The following is a 25,824-nucleotide window of genomic DNA, read 5'->3' as shown; positions in this document are numbered from 1 at the left end:
ACAAATGATGCCTTTATTATTGCTACCTTCATGGGGGCTCTTGGTGCCAAAATCTCTCATGAGAGGCATATTAATTTAGTCATCACGCTATTTCCTCCTTCCTTCTAGGAAGGTGAAGCTGTACTAGGAGATAGTTTGCTACTTCCAAGTCAAACACAGATACGCACATGCCTGACAGTATTAACTAACCAATTTCTCAGATTAAAGGATCTGAAAGGCTTTCCCTTAATGGATCATTTTTATGAATAGGTTATTTATATCCCTGTGTTCCTATAGTCTTAAGAGTTCTGGCAACTTTCACAATGAATGCATGGAAAAAGGCAGCACAACTTCAAAAAGAGATTTCTTTTTAAACAAAGAGATTCCGATTGTATTTATTACGTGTTTCAAGACAAACTAAAATACATGGGATATTGGTAATCTCTAAAAACATACTGTAAATTCAGCTAATGAGCATTCAAATAGGTATAAAGCTGCTAGGAACAGACTGGGAAATTTATCTTAATCCCTCTTCCCCCCGACAAAAACAACCAACAATATCCAATATCATTAGCAGTGAGTAAGCCAGCCAGCAAATAGCTAGATGTAGATTTTGATGTAGTAGCCTGCTATTTCCGGTAACAACCACACAGTGCTCATTGCTAACTGGTTCTTAGCTGTAGAAGTGCTCCTGTATTTCAGGTGTGTGTGCTACTCTTTCAACAGTTGCAATTCCGTTAAAGCATTAAACTCCCCTTTTAGGTAACCTGCAGAAAGCCAGAGTTGTTAGATAAAACCACCACCTTCTTCATTTATTAAAATGGAAGAAGTGATCTGCAGTACCTATCCAGGGCAGTGGCAATGCTTTTCTTTCCCCTGCAGATCACAGACAAGAACACAGGTCCGAAATGGAAACTCATAGCACAATATTGTTCTTTGTTATTTGCGTGGGAAGTTTTTGTAATGTTTCCTTGTACTGAGAGCTTAAAGCAATGTTAGAGTGTCTGTGTCTCCCACGCTTTGTTCTGTCCTCCTAGTGTTGCCTTTATGTAGCTCAAAAAAAAAAAAAAAAAAAAGAAGAAAATGCTGAATTTAAAGCAGAGCTCTATGATGGATTTTAAGAAGTGCAACTTGGTGTCAGCACTCTGGTTAAGAGAAGCAGAGAGCCTGGAGCAGGGAAGTGGTGAGAGGTTAGAATCAAACTGGTACTGGGATCCATTGGTCTCACCCGCCTAAAGCAAGAGTGAGCAGAGAACATGGCCATTCTCAACACTGATGGTTTCTGTAAACGTGCTGTTCAACTCTACTCTTAAAGAACACATAGCACAACACTGCTACCATATCTGGGCTCACAAGGCATTTGTGAATCGAGGATGGGAGTCTATGTATGCAAAAAGGATCGCAGACTTGCAGCCCTGCCAAAGAGAACCCTTTCCTTCAAAGCTGCTCTGAATGCTGGGTGCGCCTAAAAGAGCAGGTTCTCCTCCCATTGACTCATTCGTGATCAAACAAACCAAGATGTGAGCTGGCATCAGGAAGCTCGAGCTGCCCTACAGAGACTCTGTGGCTACGTCACCACCTATCACTTTCCAGTCCTGTCTAGCCATATTTAAATCTAATACTAGATTGTCCCTGGGCCTGGAAAGCCAGAGCCTGAAGGAACATAGTATATATGTCTCTTGCCATATAGTCATGCTACACAGCCAGCTTGCCATCCCTTGGATCTTAAAATACCACATCTCCTCAGGCTGAGATTGTATTTAACTTCAGGAAGAATTCAGCAAGAGGAGATGCAGCAAACTATAGCAGGTAACGCTGGGAGGGAGTTTGCAAATGCAACAAACCCCAGCTGTGTTGAAATGGAGCACACGGTTAGGACGTGGCTAGCTGACAGGAGGGTTTATCAACAGTACAGCGAGGCAGTGCTGTTTGATACATGACCAACGCAGCACTCCGAGACTCCCGCCTCAGCGCAGCTTTTCTCCAACGTGCAGTAATTGGTCTTCCCAAGTTTCCAAGAGCACCCCATTAGCACAGGCATTAAATTCCGCACCTTCCAGAACCACCACATCATTCCCTAATTCTTGTAGTCATTGCAGTCCCCACCACAGCCTCAATTCCCTGAAATGCACCTGCTTTCAAGGGTGGGAATGGAAAGGAAAAGTGCGTGGGTGGGGAGTAAGAAAGAGGTAGCGACGCTGGGGAAATGAAAGCTTTCATCTACAGCAGTCTGGAATCTGATGAGTTATTACCTAAAGAATTAAAGAATATGACAAAGACATTATTATTAAACCATAAAATGCAGCTATGTATTTCAGACTAGATGACAACAGAGATGAATACAAAGCTGTGTAGTGTGGTATCCTTGATCCATTTGATCCCTCTGCCTTCAAAAAATACAACACAAACCAGTATCCAAAGTAGCAAACCCATGCTCCACCTTCCACAGGGACTTTACTACAAATCCTAGCCAGCATGGAGGAGCTAGGACAACAGCCCTCTCTACCCATCAGAAATGACAGAAGTCACTTTAATGGTGACTGACACATTAATGATGTCAAACGAAGTCCTGGACATATGAAGTCCTCTTTGCTTGTAAGAAAACTATGGCAGAACCCCACCCCTTTCACTCTAGTAAGTTCCTTCTCCCTTGTCCCCAAAAGGTAAAGCATGGCAATGCTAGAAAACCATTTAATATAGCTAGTTGCCTTTGATGTCATCTCCGAGGAAGCATGATTACAGGTGATTATTTTGTCTTTTGAGGCTCATCGGTCATGCCTTTATCGTTTCTTTTTTGTTTCCTTCTTGGGTTTCTTGCTTATCTGTGGAGCAGTTGCCTTTGGCTTCTTGGTCTCTGAATTCTTAGGCTCAAAACTGTCCGAGTCCTACAAGAATCAATTAAGAAACAGTCAGTAACTTTTTTTTACAATTTGCTGACAGCTGACTTTAGGAATTTGAGCATAAGCCAAAGGAAGCAAGTGCTGGGTATCTCTGTTGGAGCACATCTATATCAAACTGAGTCCACATTTAATGAGACTTGAGCAGCACCATCTCTGCTTCTTCCGCATGTGCTTTTTGATGAGTGTGAGTTTATGCACAGAAACAGCTTGTTACCAGAGAAGCTGTTAAAAGCTTAAGTGTCTAAAACAGGCTTTGGAGAAGAAAAACAAAACCAACTTTAAAGGCAAGAAGAATATCAACACTAAGTGAAAACTATTCAAATTAGGAAAAGGAGAAGATACCATATAATCAGCATGCATGGAAACATTCAGCAGGTATTTCTGCCAAATGTTAATCGTTATCATGTGCAAGGCAAAAAATATTCACCAAAACAGTAGTAAGAATGTAAAGTTCAGAGCCTCTAAACCAAGCCCCAAATCCAGGGAGGGAATTGCAGGCAAAGCTTTCTTCACCTGGACTAGCAAGGAATGCTTAGATATGCTGCTTGTTTCCTTCAGGGGAGATGACAGATAATATTTCAGCCATGGGAAATAAAGTCTAGTTATCTTGTAAAAACACAAGGGAACAGCGCCAGTCTCATCTGAGAAAGCGCACACATGCAGATTGCCTCCTTTCATTAAATGCATTTGAGTATAAATATTGCTTTAGCATCTTGGTTTCTATCAGTCAGAGTGTGCCAACTGGAAAAGGACACACAAAAAATGGCTGAGCAAGACGTGCTAGTTTCAAGCTTCCAAGACAGCGCTCCAGATAATGGAGGGGGAGGCGAGCATCTGACAGTATCCTTTTAATCAAGGAGCTTGGTTCAAACGTCTCTCAAGTTACTGGGCTATTACAGTTCACATCTGTGTGGCTTTCCAAGGAAGGAGATTTGGCTGGCTTTCCAAAGGCTTTAATCGGCGCATGGGGAGCTGGCAGGCTCTGGAGAAATGGAGCAACATGCAGTTATTAGTCAGGGATGCAGTGTGCTGCTGCCGTAAAGTGAACACTGCTGCCTTCTAATGTTCAAACCAAGGTAGACTTCAAAGCCTGAAGCCTCCAAGACAGAGAGGTTCCTCAGTATCCTACCCATCAGCATCATTCCTGAGATCTGGAGGGGTAGCTGCTAGTGTTTACAGTCTTGTAAATTACTCATAAGGACAGTAAATCAAGAGGACAGTATACATATGGAGAAAATAAAAAGTAGAGCATGTTAACATCAAAGCATGTTTGCGAACTTAAACAGTAACAGGACCTTGAGCTTTATTGTTTTAATTGGGGGCCTGGTCTTCAGTTTCCTACTTCAAAATAAAGCTCTCGCTCTCTTCAGCTTTCAAGAATCAGGCTACTCAATTTCTCAAAAATTTATCAGGGGAAAGAAACCACGGACTCTGACAGATGGGTGCTGGTGGCTGCAGAATAATGGTGCAAGAGTTGCAATGCCACTGCATTGTGACTAGCAGCCGCCTGCTTCATCTCCCTGCTGGGAGCTGCAGCTCCTGCTGCAGGACTAGCGGGAGGGAGCATGCACCCATGCTGGGGCAGCATCACTAATCCAGTATGTCAACACAACTTCACAGCAGACCAGCAGTTAAAGGTGAAAGAGTTGGGTCATGAACTGTATACTTCCCACTGTACTTCACCCTCAGGCATTCCCTTCCCCAGACAGGCTGAAAATTTCCATGCTTCCTCTGCACAAGAGGGAGCAAACATGGCAATAAAGATAGCCTGAAAACAAAACTTCCCATGCTGAGTTGTTAGTGACAATACAGCACACACATTTAGACAAAATCCATATCAAACCACCAAACTTGCAGCCTGATCACCAACACCAAAATATCTGTCCTCGGCAGCACAGGCATTATCAAGCACATGCAGCTGTCTTATCAGAAAAGCCAGGTAGATGCAGGACATCCCACTGTGGCCCACTCTAGAGGAATCAGTGTCCTGTAGCTCCCCTCAACCTTTCACTTTAACATTCTCCTGTACTAACTGCATCAAAGGGCCCTCCTCTTGCTGCACGGGACTGGGTGCCGGTACTGAAAACTGCCTTCCTCATGTTAGAATATACTAGAAATTTCACCTGTGTCTTGTTTCCAAAAATCGCACACGAACTAGAGCCTAAAGTCACTTCCTGAAAGGCAGGTCCTGCAAAAGGGACACTGCCTGGCAATTAATAGAGCAAATCAGCAGTAGGATGACAATATGGGGTTGGGACTAAAGCCTTCACAGTGCACCGAGGAACAGCATGTACATTTAGCACACCTTGCCAGTGCTTCAGGTCACTTTTTTCACTGATATTCAGAGAGACCCTGGCTCAGGTATTTGTTCTTGACTTTCTGATCTGGGGGTAAATCATAAGACAAAAGCTGGAGGTGGAAAAGCTAGAAGGAAGGAAAGAGAATGAACAATGAAACTGTCATCAATCCCAGGGGCAGACCACTGTGTCTCCATTAGCTACCACAAGTCCCCTCCCATCCTATTTTCTCTGACTCTGCCCATCTCTATCAATATTAAAGAGCACTGCTTACTGTCTTATGGGACTTTGAAACTGGCAGGATTATGGCTAGCACACAGATAAGCTGGAAAATGGCTCCAAAGAAAAGTCCGTAGCGTAGCACATTCTCCATGAATGTGGGCTCAGGGATTTCAGGTGGGGAGAAATCCAACTCGGCAGCCATCGTGAGTGCACCCTTCTTCTCCTCTAATGCTCACTACAAGGGGGAAAAAATAAAGAGCAATTATTTGCATCATGCTTTCTGGTATTCACCTTCTATTATCAAAAAATGACAAACTACCTCATGCAGGTTTTCTGAAGACACCCTTGACCTACAGACCCAATAACAAAGAGGGAAGTGAAACTTGCATTTTATTTGGATGCTTTTCTTTCACCACCTGCCTAAGAAAATAGTCTTCAAATACTAATATTAGTGCATTTGCAGGTGAGGGCAAGAGAAACAGAATAGGAACAATATTCACAAAACCATAACGGAAAAGCTTAATAAGCAAGAATACACTTTTCCCTAAGCTGACCATGCATGGAAGGGGACTGTTATTCATTTTTACTTACATTGTATATGTGGTCACAGCCTTGTGGTTTTAGATGGTGTACAAAACCAACTGCTAAAATAAACCAGACAGAAGGTAGATCTGTTGAAAAGAGAGGAACGAGTTATGTTTTTAAAGTTAAGCATGGCTTTAGTAGCTGGTTACACTAAGGCCTATATACCTTGTGATGGTCACAGAGGTAGTTTGTGGCAGAGTTAAATATTGATCTCCTGGGTTCCAAGCTAGTTTCTCAGCCACAAGACCATCCCTTCTTCCTTCCTTTGTCTTTTCCTAATGGAGTTGTCAATTTATTCTATGAATGACTAATGGCTTTCTACAATAATGGAGAACTCTCCTGCCAGAATTGCTGGAGTACACCACAAAGTCCCAAAAGGGAAATTCAATTAGTCTGAGATGCCATCAGAACTCAGTTGTGATTACTGTCTTACTCAGTTTTCCTGACCTGGATGATCCTGGTGTGTACTTACTGAATCAGCACCCCTTATTGATACTTACTATTCTCTGTATTACTAAAGCTTCGGTGTGAGATTGTGCTGCATGCACGTTTCAGCTGAATGGTAATAATCTGCCTCCTAGAAATTATCTCCAAAGCAGGCTCTATACTTCTCAGGCTAGGAGGAGATTTCTACAATCTGCAGATGTGACCCAGTTCAGAAAGATGGTAAACTTAGAGTATAATTTGAGTAAAGTTATAGTTGATAAATTTGAGAATCAATCAACAACTCAATGCCATTGTGTAAGAGGCAAATGTCATTTGGGGACATACAAAAAGGAGTGGTATAAATTACAAGAAATAATTATTTTGTTTTAATTCAGCTGAAGTACGGGATATTATTCTGAATTTTAAAAGACAGGAAAAAATTCCCAACTGCACGGACTGCCAGCCAGTGGAATACAGGGACTGTGGAATCCCTATTACTGGTAATTCGGAAGAGCAGATCAGATAAACATTTGCCTGGGATGGGTTATCCTGCCTTTGAATCAGGAGATAAGAATAGGTGACCTCTCGCAGTCCCTTCCAGGTCTGTACTTCAGTGAAAAAAAATTTTCGAATTCTGATTAAAATTCAATAAGCAAGGGCTGCATGAGACCTGTACATGAAGTCAGAATACATGCTGGGACACTCAGGCTCAGCAAGTCCCAACACAGACCCAAAGGCTGCACTGGACATGCAACAGTGTCAACAAAGCATGCATAGAAGTGGCTCATCCCTAACTGCTTTTAACTTTTAAAACACCGTCTCCTCCAATCCACTAAGGCAGCAGTTCCTAAGCAAGAAACAGAATCATGGGAAACTTCACCCCTGAGTTGTATTTTATCTTGACTTTATTTATTGGGATATCTTTTGAAAACGTTATTCTTGCCCACTCCCTTCCTCAAACAGGGCAGGAAGGGATGTTGCTTCATTCCTCGCCCAGAATTTTCTCAGGACAAACTCCTACTGATAATCCTGACTCATACACCTGAAACACAACATACAGAAATAAACCAGAAAAGGAAACCGATACAATGAGCACAAAAAAATCTCCATCCTCATCTTCCACTAGTCTCCCCTCCTTTCCCCTTTTCTATTTCACCTCCCTTGAGGGTAGTAGTAATTTTCTAACAAACCCCAGGTGACATGACCAGCATGGAGAGCTCTCACACAGGCTGGTTGGTAGCAGCTGCCACTACCATTTTAAGCAATAACCCATGATATATGCTCAGAGAAGACCTGACATCATGGTCCAACTAGTCATAGTAGAGTGTCCTTGCTTGCACAGTAGCCACCGCAGGGAACCCACATTCAGACCATTAGTTTTCCTGCTATGAATGGAGCTAAACTAGTATTAGCAAAATTCTCCAATTTAAAAAAAAACACTCCTCTGGTTAACACAATGCCCAAACCTGCACACGCAAGGAGGCTAGACCTTACACAAACAAGCAGGCCGAAGTTGAACACCGGGGAACCAGGGCTCAGCATCAGGCACGCCGCCTTCCACACTGAACGCAAAACTTGCAAAGTGAGTTTTCTCACTGAGAGCACTACCTCCTTGCACGTTGCCTTGCAGCTAATCCGACACATCCCTGGAGGATAATGGAGTCTTCCTCCCTGTTCCTGAGAAGCTAACAGTTTCACCACCTCTTCCTTAGCTAACATCTCTTCTTCTCCACAGGTTATCAACCACCTTTTTCCTCAGATCACCTCACCTATTAACATGGTTACACTTAAAGTAATTGTTCTTAAATTGCACTTAAAGATCAGTACTCCTATTTCAGACCCTGAGAGGAAGCTTCCCCCCAACCCCTCCAGCTTACTCATTTGGTTTAAGAGCAGCTACCACCTCTCCCCACAAGCCTGGCCATCTCATTGGAACATAACAGCAGAAATAGGTCACAAACAGTTGCACTGCACTACAGGAATTGATTTTGACTATTTTTAAAAAAATATCCAGTCTTGCCTCTATTAGGGTTTTACAGCAAGCTAGTTATCCCCCCCCCCCCCCCCCAAAGGACTTGGTACTGTAGCAAAGCCAGAGTTGTACCACTTAACCAGTGAGGGCCTACTCAGGGTTGCAGGCCCTCACTTTTGCTCAGTGACACCTCTGGAAGATGATGCGGCTATCCCCCTGTGTACAGATCAGGCCCTATGATAAATAACCATGTGTTTTCAGGGCCAGGGCCATAAACTAGCCATCTAAATAGAGCCAGGACAGACTCAACCCTTTCTTTTTGCTGTCCTGTGTTTCCCAGCTAGCATCTTCAAGACTATATAAGTGATTAGTGTAGGATAAAGCCACAGGAGCATTTCAAGTAATATATATTAGCCCTCTCTTGGGGCGGGAATAAGGAGCAACAGTATCAGTGCAGAACACAAAAGCTTCCGTCAAAGGATGAGGCAAAAACCCCCTCGCGCTGCATTTCTGAAATGACTTTGTAGGTGTTGGGATGGAGACTGGCCAATTCATATTGACTTCGGGGGGGCTTGCGTGTGCTTAACACCGCTGAAAACATGACAATTAGTGAGGCCGAGGAGCCCGTCTGTAGGCTGTCGGGCCAGGCAGCCGTGTTCGCCGGCCGTGCCCGGGGGCTGTAAGGAGAAGCAGCTGTGCAGCCTCAGAGCGGGGGACAGCCAGAGTTCCTCCTCCCTTCTCGAGAGAACAGCTCTGTGCCGTTTCTTCCCTCAAGCAGCGGTGGCCAGCCCTGGCGGCAGCAGGAGGAGCGGGCCGCCACGGAGCCAGCGAAGCTCCCCTGCACCCGAGGCTCTCCCACCCGCTTCCCCGGGGAGGGAGGGGGGGCGGCGCCATGCTGAGGCCACGGATCCACCCTTCCCAACAGAGACCTTTCCAGCAGATCCCCGTGCCGCTCCAGACCCCGAACCCCCTCGACCCCCCCGCAAGAACCCCCGACCTCCCCTTCACGGCCGCCCGACCCGCTCACCGCCCCGCTCGGCCAGGCCTCGCCGCCCCGGAAGTGGTTCCCGCCCGGCAGGAAGTGCTTCCCAGCCCGCCCCTAGCAACCGCCCGGGGCGCCGCGTTGCTAAGGGCGGCCTGTGGGGCCGTGGCGAGCGGGAGGGCTCTGCCGCCGGGTTCCTCCCGAAACGCCCCTGAGGCCGCTCGGCTTCACGCTGCCGCGGGCCCCGCCCCGGCTGTGAGCGCCGGTGGGTGCCCACCCCGCGGTGGGTGCCTACGGCCAGGCCCGGTCGGCCCCTCTGCCAGCGAGGCACCGCGGGCCTTTACGCCTCAGCGTTAATGTACTCGCCCCCTAAATCAGTGCCCGCATTTTAATTCCCGCCTTCAATAGCGTGGCCTTTCAGTCCTGGCGGGTTTCTCTTTATCCGTGAGGTGTTGATCTCCTCCCTTGAAGCGCTCTGGCAGCAACAATTAAGACGCGCGCTTCTGGCTTTGCTCTTGCTGGGGATTTTTTATTTTTTTTTTTTTAAATTTTTAATGTCCCGATTCAGATCCAGCTCTGAAATTGAGATGTCTTGATAAGATGACCTACAAAGGGAAAAAATGGCTTGTGCTCTGTTTTGCTCGTTTGTGGTATTTAAAGAATCTGATTTGTTTTGCCCTTTTCCTAACCCTAAAATACCAGTAGTGCCAGGTTAGTTTTGCTGCAGGCTTTATTATCAGAGAGCCTAAATACTTAGGGGAAAACCTAATCGGTTACTTATCTACTGAGGGACTAAGGTATGGCATTTGTAATAAAAGGATTTTCTAGGCTGTTACCAAGCATTTGAATTAAATGGGTATTAATGAAAACAATTTCAAAGATTTGAGCAATTGGATTAAAAACCTTTCATCTTTTTTAGTGCAGAAGACTTCACAGTCAACTGGAGAATGCACATGGCTGCGAGTTGCAGAGGCCAGAGACACTTGTACAAAGAAATTCTAGCATAAAAAGCCTAAGAAAAAAATTACTCTCAAATAATTACCAGAGCTTTCACTGCCCCCGGTGAGTGGCTGTACTGGCTAAGAGATAAACCCAGAGCTCAGGAAAGGCAGTAAATTCTGCCCTTTCAGCTCCCAAACACTGACTGTTTAGGACACAAAAACACTGAGGAGGGAGAAATAATTCTTGTGAATGTCAGGAGAGATCCTATCAGTCTGGGTGAAACGGCCAGCTTAAATTCTTCCCAATACTATCAGTACACTGAATTTGGTGGTGGTGCTGTCCACACACACCTTCTCGTGGGCTCTGATCCCCACAGTTTGAAGTTTGCAGGTGACAGGGAAAATAAACACTTAGGTTGCAACCAACACTGTACATTTTCTTCCTTTCTCCTCCTGTCCCCCAACAGAAACGGCACTACATATTCTAAGTAGAAATAAACAGGTGAAATTTGCAGCTTTTATACAACTCCTACCCATTCCCTCTACGAGACCATCAAACACTTCCACTGCAATGCCAGGCTCTGCACAGGAGACACTCAGCCTTTGAACCACAAGCAGGTGGTGCCATTAGCCCGCTTTGGCTGCCTGCCTTTCACCAGCACCACACTGACCCATTCGTTTCAGCTGATTGTGAAATGATAAAAAAGGAAGCTATTTATAAAATAAGGGAAGATTTTTCCAAAGCCTACTAGATGTGAGTCTGTTTCAAAGCTAAAATTGATTCAACAAGCGGAAATGGCAATTTTGTCAGCACCCAATTCTAAGTAGAGACAGAGCTCAGGCTTGAAGTCTTTCTCCAAATCCAAATCATCCTTAGCTTTTTCAGTTCTTTCTACATTTGTTTTTTGGTTTGCACTGCAGTATTTCCTCATGTCTTTGCAGTGAGACATATTTATTACAATTCATTGTACATGTACCATACCCCTGTGCACCAAGGTCTTCTCAGGTTGCATATTATTATTCATCCCGGAAAAAATTAGTAATAACTGCTTTTGGTTTTCAGCCCTTACTGGAAACGTGGCCTTCCTCACTCCCTCTCCATAAATACGTTTCACTTTCTTGATACCAGTAACACATCTCACTCAAGTTCTGTTTTTTTGTCAGAAGCTTTCAAAGCACTTTCCCAAGTTGAGGATTAGTAGCAGTGTTTGGATTCTGATGGGAAACGAAGTCACAGAAAATACGCAGACCAACACCCAGCCTGCCCTGATGGGAAAGGGGTGTCACTGGGGTAGTCACTAGAGCCCTCTGCGCAGAGGGTTGGGGTTCACAGACCCTCTCCTACACTGCCTCTCCATCCCAGAGTATGAAGGTCTCAGTGCTTCCAAAAATTAGGGGTAGGGTCCTCAAGTGAGGCACCAGCACCCAAGAACTGGCAGCCGAAGGACCTTTGTAAGCCTGGTCACTGCGAGTCGGTGGCAGAGCTAGGACTGAAGCCCTGTTCACCGATTCTGCTGTAACGTGCTGTGTAACCTTCTAGCCAAGGCTCCTTTCCAAACTGAAATGAGAGTGGTAAGACCAAAGACGAACTCCTTAATTACTGAGATTCACTGCTGGCATCCGAGCTCTGTCTGCCAGGCTTGGAAGAGGCAGGAGATGGTATTCAGAGCCAGAAATTCAGGAACCAGTAACTCTCAAGCCTACAGCTGAGTGTAACATGCTGACATCTGGCTGAAGTTCTTGGCAGTTCACTTGGGTGATGCTGAAACGCTCCAGCAGCTCTGCTAGGAAATAAACAGAGCCAGACAGGTATGGACTCTATAAATGGATCTCACCCGCAGAGCTCATCAGGCCTCCTGACAGATACACATCTTGCAGGCTGGTGCCATTTGTTCTATTGTAGTCTCAGTGATACGTTAATGTTTGAAGATTAAGTAGGCTTTTCAAGCAGGCTTTTAACACTATGAGACAGTCCTTTCTGATAGCACTTCTTGCACATTTTGAATTACTGATTTATTTTGTCTATTTTTAATCTGATCCCTTGCTTCAGACTCATTCTCATAGTGCAAACTGTGCTCTCATCCAGAGGGAGTCCTTCCCTGAGATTATTTTGATAAATGTTTATATTCAGCTTCCTACCAATCTGAGTTCCTCAAGGGAAAATTCTCCCTGGGAAATCTATTGATGTTCAAAGGATTGAGTCTGGAGGATATTCAGATCCAAATCCCAGCACTTTATCCTTCCAAGTTGGAGAAACCAAGTCTTGTATGATTTTCAAATGGCAAGTCTCACCACACCTGCTGGGTTTAAGTTTTGGGCCCTCTGCTTCTTCCTTAGAAGAAACTGGCAACATAGGCCAGATCTCATCTTTCTCATCTCATTTTTGTTTGCTTGCCTTCCACAGCAGTGATTGCATTTTTGCAAAGAACTTAGGGGTGAAAGTTACTGTGTATGTGCCAGTAATGGACAATGTAATTAAATGATTGATGATCAGCTTACTTACAATGTGTGTCCTGCCACTTGGAATAAGACATTTGAACCAAAATGTGTCCCATACTACCTCTAAGATGGCAAACCTAGGCAAAAATTATAACTTTTAATCTTAGGCAGTTCTGTTCAATTTACCATAAGGGCATTTGTGATGAGTTAGTCACCACCACACCGCTCAAGTAAAAGAAAACCAGAGAGAACAGTTGTGTGGGGCTCTCTGAGGAGTGGTGGAGATTGGAGAAGCTGGGGACCAACAGCCACCGTCTGTGCCATTTTGGAGAAGTGCAGAAAAGCTTTTGACAGCTGAGAATATAGGGCCTTTTTTGACATTTGATGAGTTACTTCTTACTGTCATTAGTTTCAACCTCACAAGGTGAGCAGGACCATTTCACATGCTGCTCAGCTTATCTGAAGCTATATGTTGTGCACCTGGAATAGACAGGGGTGATTTTTTAAAGCATGGCATGGAGACCGGCGGAGGTAAAGCTAAGAGGAAATCAATACCTAGGAAATTGCTGCAGAATCCTAACACTGTGTCCTTTGTCAGCGAAGGATTGGCACTGAAATAAAACTAGCTGGCATGTGCTTCACCCAAGGACCCTAGGGAGGTTAGGTCTGCATGGATGTGACTCCGAAATCTGGCAGTTCCAGCTGCAGAAGGTACCTGTGGCAGCTTGTACCTGGCTGTAGACACCATTGGGCTTGCACTGGTGTAGGCTTGGGTTTAGAGGGCAAATAGACACTTACCCCCTGCACGTTGCTAACCTGAAGTGATGATCTGTGGGAGCTAATTTGAGTGTTACATTCCTCATGTTTTGGGAGCCAGTGGATGCTAAGAACACTACGTGCGGTAGGGAGGAGTGGTGGGGAGAAACTGGGAAGGTTCTAGGGACAAAGCAAGAGATATTGTAAAGAGAGAAAGCTGTTCATTTTGCAGAACAAGTTTGTCATCTGCTGTGCCAAATTATTATTGATACTACCCCTAAAATGAAGTTCCCATGAGGAATGCTGTCACAGAACTAGTACATTTAGACTTTGAATGCCACTGATACGCACAGAGCAGCTCTCAGGCTGTGAGAAGTGCAGAACTGCAGCCAGAGCCACCCTCCTGTGTGTGCAGGGGGTACCAGCTCTACCTGCGTGACCACCCTACTACAAAAATGCCATGAGAACAAAGGCCATAGTTGCCAGCTCAAATATACAGTGCAACACAGATGGATGCAAAACTGGCTCCAAACAACACTGGATCCTACCACAGTCTGTACAGCATCTTCATCCAGAGATGTTAGCGGCCAGAGCACCCATAATGGGACTCAAGCCGAGGCTGAACTCAAGCCAAAGCTGAACTGCTGGCAGCAGTGGGGATCAGAGCCATTTCTGCTGCAGCAGAAGTAGCCTCACTAGCCAGAGGGAGAGCTCTAGGAGTCTGGTGGAAGAGCTCCACAAATGAGCCTTCTGGGTCCTGGAAAGATATGAAGATTTTGACTAAAGCAGGGATGGGAAATCCCAGGGACAGAAAAGCTGCTCTATTTATGCTATTTCAGAACTCCTAAGATGGATACACCCAACAGAGCCTGGAGGGGTTTTAGAAATTTCTGTTGCCTCCTGCAACTAATGTGAAGTCATAAAAAGAGCTTCTTGTTGTGCGAGTCTTGCTGGGTCCAGCTGTGCATGACAGGAACCCAACCCAGGCAGTGCAAGGAAACCCCTAGGATGATGGAGCTTTATATAGCCTTCTTTGAAAGCAGCTCACTTGAGATATGAATGCAGATCACAGCCCTCCTAATCCAAGCTAGGCAGCAGGCAGATACAAACAAGTCAATTACAGACTGATTCTCCTTGATCTGAGAGATATTGCCTGGAATCTTACAGCAGCAGTGTGTAAGGCAATGGGCCAGGTGGATAGAGAATTAGCTCAAAACCATGCTATAGGATAATACTTTGAAATGGTGTTGGCTCTCGACTGGTTTAACAACATGGTCTGATTCATCTGTTCAGCCAGTGTAGCACCAAGACAGTGGAAGAAAAATAAGTCATGCTGAAAAATTGGTGCAACCGGCCTCACACATGAGAGAACATGAACAGATTGTTTCAAAAAAGCAAACAAAAATTCATTTCCAGTTTGCAGAGACAGCACGCAGCTTGTGTGTGCCAGTACAGGAATTTTGGAAAACCTGCTCAGTGCTACCCAGAAATCCCCTTCTCCAGTGTTCACAGAGTAGATGATACAAATGATATGCCTGCCTGATTTGCACAGCAGATCCTCTCCCCATGAACAGGCTGTTGCCATTTCTTTTTACAACTGGAGGAAGGCAGTAGTTCTTGCTTCTCTTCACATTTCTGTGCTGTTTCTGGATTCCACTATAGGGGCACCGGTAAGCTGCTCAGTGCAGGGTCAGCTCGAGCTCCTGCTTTGGCCTGTTCAATCCTTTTTCATGATTTCTCTGCAAAGTGGCCTGGTCCTGATTTGATACCAAAGGGAACATAAGCCATTGGAGTACTCAAAGCAGGGAGAGCCCAAAGGCATCAGTACACATCTGTCTAGGTATAAAGGCAACTGTTATTTCACACCAGAGTCATTTGGCATGCTGAGCTCACTCAAGCCTTTCTGACAGTTGGGTTACTGCTTACTGAGAGCCCACCATTTGGAAGTAGGACATTGCTTCACTAAGAAGTGAGCCATAATCACAGTGCTGATCTCTCACCTTGGCAAGAAGCAAAGGCGCAATGGCAGAGTTAGACCAGCACTGAATGCTTTTGAGCCCCTGCACACACAGGCACCCACATGCACACCAGATGCACCATCCTTTCCTACGATCCATCTCTGCCACCGATAGCTGCGATGAGTGCTCTGGTGCTAGGTAAAGGTATTCAGCAGCAGGCAGAAATGAGTCATCTCACCTGCTGAAACTTCTTCCCAGCATCGAGTCATACAAGCCCCGAGACAGGAAGGTCTGGGTCCCCATCAATTCTGGGCATTATAAAGTCAATACGAAAAATCTGGCAGGTGGAGCTCATGCTGGCACCTCATTTTTAACTCCTCTGAACTGTCCTGGTCTTCCTGGCACCAAGGCTACATGTTCTTTTTAATGGGGCTTTCATAAACCTTGTTCCAGGAATGAAAACAGCTGCCAGCGCATGCAGCACCCCAGGGAAGACCCTTGCCTTTTTCCAGAGCACATGAACGGAGCAGGGGTCTCCAGCTGCTTTGTGTGCTTGATGTGAAGCTGTGATGTTTGCGAGGGACTGAAGCATGAACTGCCCTGCTAACGCTAGCAGGTGTGAGTAACAAAGGAGAAGGAGGAAAAGGCTGATAATCAAAGAAAAAGAGAAGAGCAAAAAGATAAAACCTCCTGAGAAGGCAGTGTGAGAAAGTATTAATGGTTAACTCACTCTCATTGTGGAGTAGAAGGAAAAAATGCAATTGCAAAGGGAAAGAGAAGTTAACCTTGCCAAGCAAATTTGTCATTCACTCTGCTAGATTATTGTTGTTATTATTTGCTCTTCACTCTTTGAACGATAAAGAGAAAGCATAAAAATGACCCTCGACAATGAGCATAACACTCTCCCTGCAACCTCCCTGTCTGCGTCCTTGCACACACAAAAAAAGAGGATGCTAAACACAGCCTTTGAAATTCAGGAGGATAATTGATTCTCTGACGCGTAGAAGCCCACAGGACTCCTGAGGGAGCACAGGTATAAAAAGAGGAGATGCACCTCCCTGGCAGCCAGAGGACAGCTGGGGGGAGATCCGAGAGTGCCCTCCTTGCTCAGCACGCGTCCCGAGTCCTGCCCAGGCACCGTGCGGAGGGGACAGACCCAGCAAGGCTCACAGAAGCAGCTCTAGAGAAGAAGTATTTGCAACAGGGGAAGTAAACATCTGGGCAAGAGCCAATCTAGGAAGCACTTGTTTTCTAAGGGAACGGTAAGTTTAAGTCTCTATATGTGCATTTAACAAGGTAACGTGTATTCAGAAATTGGAGACAATTAAATTACACTGAAATGCAATCAAAGCTGGCATCAGTAATTAGCTTTGCCAGGTACAATATCCTTTGTGACATACAAGATTTTTTTGTACCAAGTTATAGAATGAAACAATAATTGAACTATAGGATAAATGCAAATCAATAGAATTATAATATAGATGAGCCTTGTAAAAACATGTTAGACGTTTACTAGCTGTAGCACAGTTTTCCTCTTTTGTGATACTGATGTGAGTTCCTTTTACCCTGGAAAATGAACACTGTTTTACTCACCCATCAATAAAACTGTGTTTGAGCCAAACCAAACTGCGAGGAGAAACGCAATGGTGTGTTACAGGTAACGCAAAACCAGCTACAACGAGGCAGAGTAAGGCACTTAAAAGGATTTCTGCTTTTCTAATGTAGTATTTCATAGTATAAAAGTCTGAACTTTATAAAACAGCAGGCATGGTGAAAGCTTCGTTTCATCTACATAGTGGTATTTTTAAGACTGATCAGGTTAAGGTTTCAGAAACAGTAAGACTGTTATCCCATCTCTCCAACATCATTTTCACAATGCTGCTGTTAGCGTTGCACAGGATGGAAGGAAGCTATTATGCTTTATCTACTGGAATGGTGCTAAAAGCTCTTCATCTTAAGGGGAATTTATTTATTAATCATTTTTTCACATGCTGCCAGAATGGAAAGTAAGGTGTCCCTCACCTCAGGAGAATTTTGAAGGCGACAAGGTTTTGCAGAGCTGTCAAGCTGCCTGTATGCAGGGTGACACTTCAATTCCCCAGCTTCTCCTCTGAAATAACAGACACTTCTGGGAAGGGGCATAGGACTTTCATTTCAGACTCCTTCCCGAGGGAGAAAGGGAGTCAGAAATACCCAAAAAGCTGGGATGAGAAGCAGACTGTAATTAAGGGAGAGAAGACAAAGAAAGACGGGGGAAGAAAGTAAAAGCCAGAAACAAGCAAAAAAAACGGTGCAAAGAAACTAATAGTAGAGAAAGAAAAAAAAATATCTTAAAGGAACAAAAAGTGATTCTGGAGAAAACCCCAGCATTCAAAGAAGAGAAACCAGATACAGAAAGAAAGTGGTAATCAAGGCTGTATCCTAGGAAGAAAAAATGGAAGCAAACAGCATTGGGCTAGGTTTTCATTTACACCGGTACTTCTCAGCTCACATAGCAGATTTCCTGGTACTGATTAAATCTCCTGGCTGGCACTTTCTGTAGATGCTGGTGCCACAGTCTCCTGGTACCCTCCTGACAGATGCTTTAGATCATTTCCTCTATCTAAAAAGATCTGATCTGGGATTTGTCTTGCGAGATATTTAGGGGAGAGGCACAAAAGAGGCATGCTTTTTCAAGTTCAAATGAAAAAAAGAAAAAAAAAGGCAAGGAGGAAATTTGCTCCAATACCAGAAGTGCTGTAAGTCTCTCAAAGTCACTTTTTTGCTTCTTCTGAGCATTCCTCAACTCTCTGAGGGGCCAAAGTGATTCCATAAGAGACCAGGTATCAGAGGTAGGGGAAGCCACCCATGAGTTCACAAGAAGCTCTGCTGGAACCAGGAGCAACGAACGGCACTGCTCCCAGGGGAACAGATGGGGAAGCTGCTGGTCCCCTGGCTGGGAGCAGGAGCAGCTGGAAACAAGGACCAGGCTGAGAATGAGTTTGTGATAGGAAACCCCATTTCTTAGTGCGCTACATTTTCCCATGTCTGTCCATGCACTTCTGACACTGCCACTAATTCTGTTAACTTCCACGGTATCAAGATCGGACCCACTTGCCAGACCACCAGTCCTTAATTAGCTTTCCCCTCACTTATGTTGATCTACAATCAGGAGAGTGGGCAGCTACATCCGAGCAGTAAAAGAGAGCTCAGTGCTGACGCTTTCCATCAGAAAGGATCCTATCCTACCACCACCGTTAGTAAAACCCACTGATGGGAAAGTTTGTTTGGGCAATTAGAAGCCTAGCCAAACCCTTTCCATTTGGAACTGCTCCTTTTGCGAGAGAGTGTTGTTATATATTTGGAAGGGTTTTTTTCCTCTTATGGGGATCAAACATCTTTCTGCTCTTTTCTTGTGTAAAATAAGACAGGGAACAGGGAAACTTGATATTTTAAAGATTTCTATCCACATTCTTAAAGAATCTTTTTTGAGCAAAAGATCAATCACTTTCAATCAAAACTCAGGAAGAACATTCACTGAAATACCTTTCTACTGTCCCTCGCTTACAATGACAAAAGCATCGCATTCAGCTCCAGAGGGTGTGCGACCTCAGACAACTCTGTCCTGAGTCATTTGCAGCACTTCAGCCAGCCCCAGGACGTGGACGCAAAGCACCGCAGCTGTCTGTTGGAGGGCAGACACACGTGGCTCAAGCCCATCTCACCTTCCACCAAAGCCGGTGCTCAGAGCTGCGTAGGAGCCTCACTGAGCAGCGTGGGGGGCTCCTCTTGACACAGCAGCAGTTCAGCTCTCCCAAAGGGACGTATTTTTGTCCAGCCCCCATTCTCCCCAAGCACGACAACTGAAGGAACGGTGCATTTTGGTTGCCTAACCAAGCTCAGTGCTGTTGCCTTCAATAAATGGGTTTGCCAGGGTTACCTCCAGGCCAGTATTACCCCTCTGCCCAGAAATTTTATTTGGACTTCCCTGTTTCTCCCTGATCTCTGGACAGCCAGCAAGGCAGCCCAGTCAGTTGTTATGCACAGACCTGTGCTGTACAGCCATGTGAGCAGACACACATCCCCGGGAAAGCATAGGGCAGGAGGGGTCCCAGGGGCTGGTCACAGATGGTCCTGTGCAGGCAGTGAGGTTGCTTTTGGCAGCCCCTGCTAACTGCTGCCTTCCAGCATCTAGGTGCTTTTACAGCCCGTGCAGTGGTCCCTGGGGCTTACCCCAGCCTGAGAGCTTTCCTTCAACCACAGTAGCAGGACAGGTCAATAAGGGGGTCCCACAGGGTGAAACCTGCTGATCAGCCCTGCCTCCTGACCCAAGGGAGACACCAGCTCCCCGAGGGGTCACACACAGCCACTGCCTCCAGGAATTGCACTCCCCGGGGAAGACTTTGCCACATCCAAGACATTTCTGTATTGGGAAACACCATAACCACAAACACAGAGGCACGTTTCCAGTCTCTTCATGCCGATAAGGGGGGGACTGAGAACACAAAGGTGGCACTTGGCCTCCCCTCCTGGCCCTGAGCATCTCACTGCCGCTGACTCAGACTGCTCTGCATTTCAGGTGACTCCAAAGGGTGGAAGATGCTGGATAAGGCCACCCTGCTCCTGTTCATGCATTTAGTTGCATGCTCCATCTCCTCTCCTCTCTACCCAGCTCTCAGGTAAGCTGCTGAGTGTTTTATCCACGTTGTCACTCCCTGTCTCATCTCTGACCTTGTGCAAAATAAGCACATGCCAAATTAAGGTTGCCAGCACTTCGGAAAGCCAGATGAACTGTATGTGCGTTGGTAAGCCTATTTCTTTGCTCTGGCTTAATTTTTTGGGGTACGCTCCTAGCCTAGGGGTGGTTTCCAAAGAAGGCAGACACCTGACAGAATATTTCAGCCCAAACAGTTGGTTTTAGAATTGAATGCTGGGTTCTATAGATGGAAATCTAGCAACCTCCAGAGCAGGCAGCACCTCTGGCTCCATCACTGAGTAAAACTTGTGCCTGCAGGCCACCTGCACTGAAGTCAGAACTGCAGATATTCTAGTACGTGAACTCAACAGCTGCCTATTAATATTTCAAGTATTTCCTTGTCGACTGCTAGAAGTTCTAATATTACTTCCCAACACTACAAATCGATGGAAGCACAAAATTGAGCATTGGGTTCTACAATGTGGGTTTGCAACATCCCATAGAAAATGCTTTAGCCTTGTGCCAAAGCCATGGTATAACGATACCAGAATCTCTGGAATTTTGCTCGAGCATGTTGGAAGCTCAGTGAGGGGGAATTGTGTTTGAGGCAGCTCTATCAACCATCTTTTCACTGCTGAAATAGCTTCAGGGCAGTTTCTAGCTGGGGACAGTGACGGACAACACTTGCATTACTGATGAGATGGGTATGGCAAAAGGAGAAAATAAAAGCAGGAGAACAGGGAGCAGTGGTCAAGAAGACTGATCCCTGACTGGCAATCGAGCACATCTCACAGTATGCCTTGGGTTTGTCTTGCAGGTACAATCCAGGGCCAGTTGCTGGCAAGGCTGTGAACTTCCAGCTACAGCACAGCAGCCCACTGCAGAGCCATAACCCCTTAGCAGAGGAACAGAAGGAGGAGGACTTGTTAACAGACCCCACTGAGAAAAGGTTTGTACCTCACCTCTCAGCCCTGCTGCAGCAAGAGTACGCTGGTTATGATCTTCCCCCAGTCCAGGAGCAGACCAGCAGGTCACGTAGTCCCACCAGCACCACAAAGTCCAGGCTCCAGGGGGAGAACCCAGCTGAGCCCTGCAACCAGACCAGAAGGCTGGGACTGTGCCAGCTCTCACCACCACCCATGTTCACAGCCATGTCCTGCTGTGCCCCAGCAGCAGGGATGTACCAATAGAGGCAGTGTCACAGGCCCAGGGCTCCTGCAGGGAACATAATTTTCCACCAAGCTCTGCGAATCCCTCTGCATGGTTGTTAGAGCCTTTCCTTTCCAACCCTGCCAGGAGATGGAGGATGGTTATTTCTGTCTGAAGCACAGAGGACTCATCATTACAACAGTGGGAGCAGCCAAGTGGCTTGCGCTTCCCTTATCCATGGATTTTTGGGAGTTTGGGTCTAACCACAGGCTAAAGACCTGGAGGCTCCTGTAACCCTGTCCCAGACACAGCCCTCCCAGGAGGTGACAGTGTTGCTGCAGAGCACAGGAATGTCCCAGCCCCAGCTCTGCCCTCTCCCAGCCTGTGGTTCTCCTCCTCCTTCCCATTGGTTCTCTGACGTCACCTTTGGTTTGCAGGCACTCTTCCTTACTTGTTTTACTGTGGATACGGATTGATAGGCATTTTATTTTGCCTCCTGCCTCCACATCAGGACTGAGCTCCCTCAAATCCTTTTACCCTCCAACACCAACGCAGTCCAATACCAAAAGGCATTTGCTATAGTTACCTGCCCCTGATACCAGCAGTGTTACATCTGGTGTATTTTGTCATCTGAAACACCCATTTCTCAGCTAGACAGTTCATTGCTACCTCAGAGAACACACCTTATGCTTGTCTTTCACCCCTAGGATGCAGCGCCATGCTGATGCTATATTCACCGACAACTACCGGAAATTCCTGGGGCAGATTTCCGCCCGCAAATTCTTACAGACCATCATTGGCAAGCGGCTTGGGTAAGCTACAGTGTTTTGCTGTCCTAGGGCTGTTTTGCTTATTACACTGGGCAGTTTTTCACGCACATAGCGGAAGTAGCTGCTTTCCACTGCAACAGAAGCAATCTCTCCTGCTGTTCCACGTCCCAAAGGGCATCCTGCATCCCTATGTCTCGGATCCCCCTAATCACAACTATCATTAAGCAGCCTAATTAGCCCTTTCCTCCAAGGCTACAAGTGTCAGATCAGCTGAGAGCTCTACCATAGTATCAACAAGCAATAGTATTTGCAAATAGTAGTTGCAATGATCATTCACTGGTAGGGAACAGTTATCCCCGGCCTGGTTTGAATACTGAAACAGCCTCTCCACTACCACTCAGGTAGCTTTGGCTAGATAGATCAGTGACTGCCACTAAATAAGACCAACTAGTTGGATGCAAGCCAGCTCCTATCCTTCTTCTAACACAGAAGCAAATACAGCTGACCAATTTTCTTACTGGAATTAAGCAGAATGGCCCTAGGCTCAAACCCAGCAGGTTCCCTTGCTGTGCTGCTCAGCCTGAGCCAAACTTTGAGCAAGGGACTAAAAAGCATCTCTGAAACAAAGATGTTTCTCATCTTTGCGTAACAGAAGCAGCGAGAGCAGCCCAGGAGAAGGGGTGCACGAATTTCTGACAAGGCGCCAGTCTGACAGCATTCTGATGGACAGCCGCTACCACCAACAGATGGTACTAAGGGACTTCCTGGGAGCCATTCTGCAGAATCAAAGGTAGGTGGGAATCAGTTCATTATCTGCTCACTGCAGAAGTAAGACAAGGTCCTTATTGGTGCCTGGCTTCCAGATGTGAAGCTACTGGATTGAGCATCATCTTTCAGGTACACTCAGGGAAAGAATGAAGCTCTTACCTGACCCCATAACCCAGCCCTTCCCTTATGTGGGCAAGTAGGGTGCAGATAAGGCACAGCCTGTCCTGAGGCAGCCCGCACCACACACAGTAGTAAAATAATAGTGGAGAAAAAGAATTTCTCTCTCAATCCTAATTATGCCATCACTACCCTATTCTCTTCTTTCACAGGCCTCAGGACATCACCAGCAGTCGGTTAGAAGGCTTTCCCAGCACCTTGGCTAAAGTCATGTAAATACTTCTCCCTTTTTCATCTCCCCATGCTCTGGTAAGTACCATTCCCTGCTCAATTCTGTACATAACACACTGCTTCTGCACTGCTCAAGTGGTTTGAAGGCTCTTCTTCAGTGAAGCCAACTCCCACTGCTGTCTATGAAAAAGGGTGCTTGCTGCAATTTAAGGCGAAAAAACTCCCAATTTTGTCAAGTACCTAAAGTCCTGTTAGTCTGAACACATAGACTATGAGTGTTGTGAAGCTGCATGCAAATGTCTGGGAACAGGCTTGCAGCAGCCAAAAGCAGCCTTGTAAAGCTATCTGAGACGGTGTGCCCAAGTGTCTAAGCTAGGCTAAAGGCAGACAAAAGTCTTCCCCCAGGAGCAGAACCTGCCTCTAGATCCCTGGGACATTTCAGGTTTTCCCTGCACTGAATAGGAGAGAAAGCCTTACTGTTTTCTGTACACCTCACTCCTGAAATTAGTCACCTGGAACTTGAATTACGCTCTAAATCTTGCCAGCCCTGGGGTACTGAGAGCCAGCAAACAGTGCATCCTTGGGAATACCTTTACTCGTACAAACATCAGTTGTCCTGTTTGAAGCAGCCTTATCTGCTCCTCTGTTGCATAGAAATTAGGCCTGTCCAACCCTAGCCAGCACAATAGAAAGGGGTGTGGAGAGACCTGTGTACATACTAAACAAAAAGGGCGCTGGGGGGCATGGGCAGGGGGGAAGATCAGAATGTTACCTAAATCGTGCCTATGGATTCCGCTGGGAGAGCATGGCATTTCACCAACTCTCTTGTCATGCTTGACTTGGTTACCTTTCAACAAATAAAGTCAGCCAGGAAAAGCCTTGAAAGAATGAAAAAACTTCTGTGTGCACTCACAAAGTTTTATCATAATTTTCTTTTCCTCCCACTTATGTCTAGAATAATTCAGAGCTCACGAATCTAACTGTACAGTAAGCCCTTCACAGCAATGAAGACATTCCTGGATGTGACCAGCTGGAAACTGATGCATACACTCCTCAGATCTGTTCAAAGTAACTCACTTCTGATGCACTACTTAATTTACTTCAGTCTTTACAGTTTAACTCCCCTCTCTAAATACTGGTCTGTGTATTGAAGCAGAAAAAAATACCTCCGTGGTTTAACCTCAGGCTGCTTTACATACAAAGACTAAAACAACCAGTACACTTGTAATCCTAGGGACATACTGCCTACTAATTAAGACTTTCAAATCACGAAGCATAGCAAAATTTCTGCCAAGTCATCATTCTGTTTGAGGGCCTGATTAATAAACATGAGGCCACCAAAAGGCACCTTTAGGCAACTTAGTAAATTGATTACAGCCTCCTCTAAATAGATGCTGATGGCACAACCACACATGCAGCTCTGATCAGGGCGAGGCAAGACATGAATCCACACATCTACCACCCGTAAGAAATGCTGCTGTGGGCTGCTGCTGTCTAGCTCCTTGATAGAGAGCCCTGGCAGAAAACTGAACTCCAAAAAGCTCAACTACAGTTACTGCTCAGCCTTGAGGTGTTCAAACCAAAGCTACACCTCTGCAAGAGCTAAAGGAGATCTCTGTGCATCAGATTGGGCTGTCACTATGTTTTAATTTAACATGCCATTCAGTGGCGCTGAACTCCACTGTGGCTAGACTTAAAACTGTAAATGTTTTCCAAGAAGTAAGTTATTAACCCAGTGATCTCATACAGCTACTTCCTTCTGTCACCCCAATTCTCCTATTGTTTGTGTAATAATTATGTCTTCAGAAATGTAAATAACATCAGGATGGGGTCTGCTTTCCCATCATTAGCAGGAAATAAAAGTTGTTCTAAATAAACCTGTCCAACAGCAGGTCAAGATGGCTTTTTGTCTGTTGAGAAGTTAGTTTCTTGATTCCGGGCCCAAAATGGAAGATGTCGTTCAAAGACAGCAGCAGTCAAGTGCACGGAGGATGACTCAGAGCTGTGCTAACGAAGGCACAGGGTCCAGTACCAATAACTCAATACCAGGCTGGAAATACAGTGGCATACAAACACCTATTAAAGCCTCTGAAATCATCCCTCCTTGCACCCGAACAATTCCTTTATAGTCTGCAGTAGATACCATCTCATTTTTCCTCAGGTGACCATGTTTAGGACAGTAGGCTTCAGTATGCATGGAAATTAGTTCATACTTGCACTGAATCCCTACAGCCTGTTCAGGTTTTATAATTCCAGCACTATGAAAATATTAGGAACTGCCCAGCTGGATGGGAAGCAATGAGGGGATGTTGAGGGAGATCAGTGAACCTGTGACAGCAGCAAGCACACTTACGGGTATCTGTTACCCTTCTGCAGGCAGGCAGCTGTCACAGTGAGACATAAGGCATCCTTCTGCTTCACAGTACAGCTGGACAGAGAACCCGCAAAAGAAAAAACAACTTGAGCAGGCCTGGTTCAAAATCTGTTTGTAAACGTGTTCTGTAACAACTAACACACTTGAAGCTGTTAGGAAGTACACGCTCCAAGGAAAGGAATTACAAAAAATGAAACAGCTTCCTAAAGTAGTAAGTAAACACGGTAGCAAAAAAAAATTACAAATCTGTGAAGTGGCATAAAAGCTATATGCAAGCACAAGA

The 25,824-nt window shown here is 45.6% G+C and overlaps 2 protein-coding genes across 3 annotated transcripts; one reads left to right on the top strand and one right to left on the bottom strand.

Moving 5' to 3' along the window:
• Positions 1-1,035: 1,035 nt before the first annotated feature.
• MANBAL (mannosidase beta like) lies at positions 1,036-9,452 on the bottom strand. Of its 2 annotated transcripts, none has more exons than XM_049816167.1 (4): positions 9,409-9,452; positions 5,990-6,069; positions 5,451-5,633; positions 1,036-2,864 (listed from the first exon to the last, which is right to left on the bottom strand). In XM_049816167.1, exons 3-4 carry the CDS (start codon positions 5,598-5,600, stop codon positions 2,760-2,762), a joined length of 255 nt encoding a protein of 84 aa, XP_049672124.1. In that variant the 5' UTR covers positions 5,601-5,633; positions 5,990-6,069; positions 9,409-9,452; the 3' UTR covers positions 1,036-2,759. The 2 variants fall into 2 exon arrangements, with proteins under 2 accessions (XP_049672124.1, XP_049672126.1); XM_049816169.1 differs by having other exon boundaries at positions 9,401-9,420.
• A 7,086-nt stretch (positions 9,453-16,538) lies between these two features.
• GHRH (growth hormone releasing hormone) lies at positions 16,539-25,172 on the top strand. Its single transcript, XM_049816716.1, has 7 exons — positions 16,539-16,719; positions 20,016-20,115; positions 20,950-21,081; positions 21,989-22,093; positions 22,704-22,841; positions 23,149-23,245; positions 24,123-25,172. Exons 2-6 carry the CDS (start codon positions 20,036-20,038, stop codon positions 23,210-23,212), a joined length of 519 nt encoding a protein of 172 aa, XP_049672673.1. The 5' UTR covers positions 16,539-16,719; positions 20,016-20,035; the 3' UTR covers positions 23,213-23,245; positions 24,123-25,172.
• The last annotated feature ends 652 nt before the right edge of the window (positions 25,173-25,824 follow it).

This window comes from Accipiter gentilis, chromosome 14 (genome assembly GCF_929443795.1).
Source record: "Accipiter gentilis chromosome 14, bAccGen1.1, whole genome shotgun sequence".
In the NCBI taxonomy this organism is placed as follows: domain Eukaryota; kingdom Metazoa; phylum Chordata; class Aves; order Accipitriformes; family Accipitridae; genus Astur; species Astur gentilis.
This window is presented reverse-complemented; position numbering and strand designations above follow the sequence as displayed.

Coding starts and splice junctions, on each gene's coding strand:
- GHRH (XM_049816716.1), top strand. CDS start 20,036: ATGCTGGATAAGGCCACCCTGCTCCTGTTCATGCATTTAGTTGCATGC. Junction 20,116..20,949: donor CCTCTCTACCCAGCTCTCAG/GTAAGCTGCTGA, acceptor TTTGTCTTGCAG/GTACAATCCAGGGCCAGTTG. Junction 22,842..23,148: donor GCCATTCTGCAGAATCAAAG/GTAGGTGGGAAT, acceptor CTTCTTTCACAG/GCCTCAGGACATCACCAGCA.
- MANBAL (XM_049816167.1), bottom strand. CDS start 5,600: ATGGCTGCCGAGTTGGATTTCTCCCCACCTGAAATCCCTGAGCCCACA. Junction 2,865..5,450: donor TTTCAAAGTCCCATAAGACA/GTAAGCAGTGCT, acceptor TGATTCTTGTAG/GACTCGGACAGTTTTGAGCC.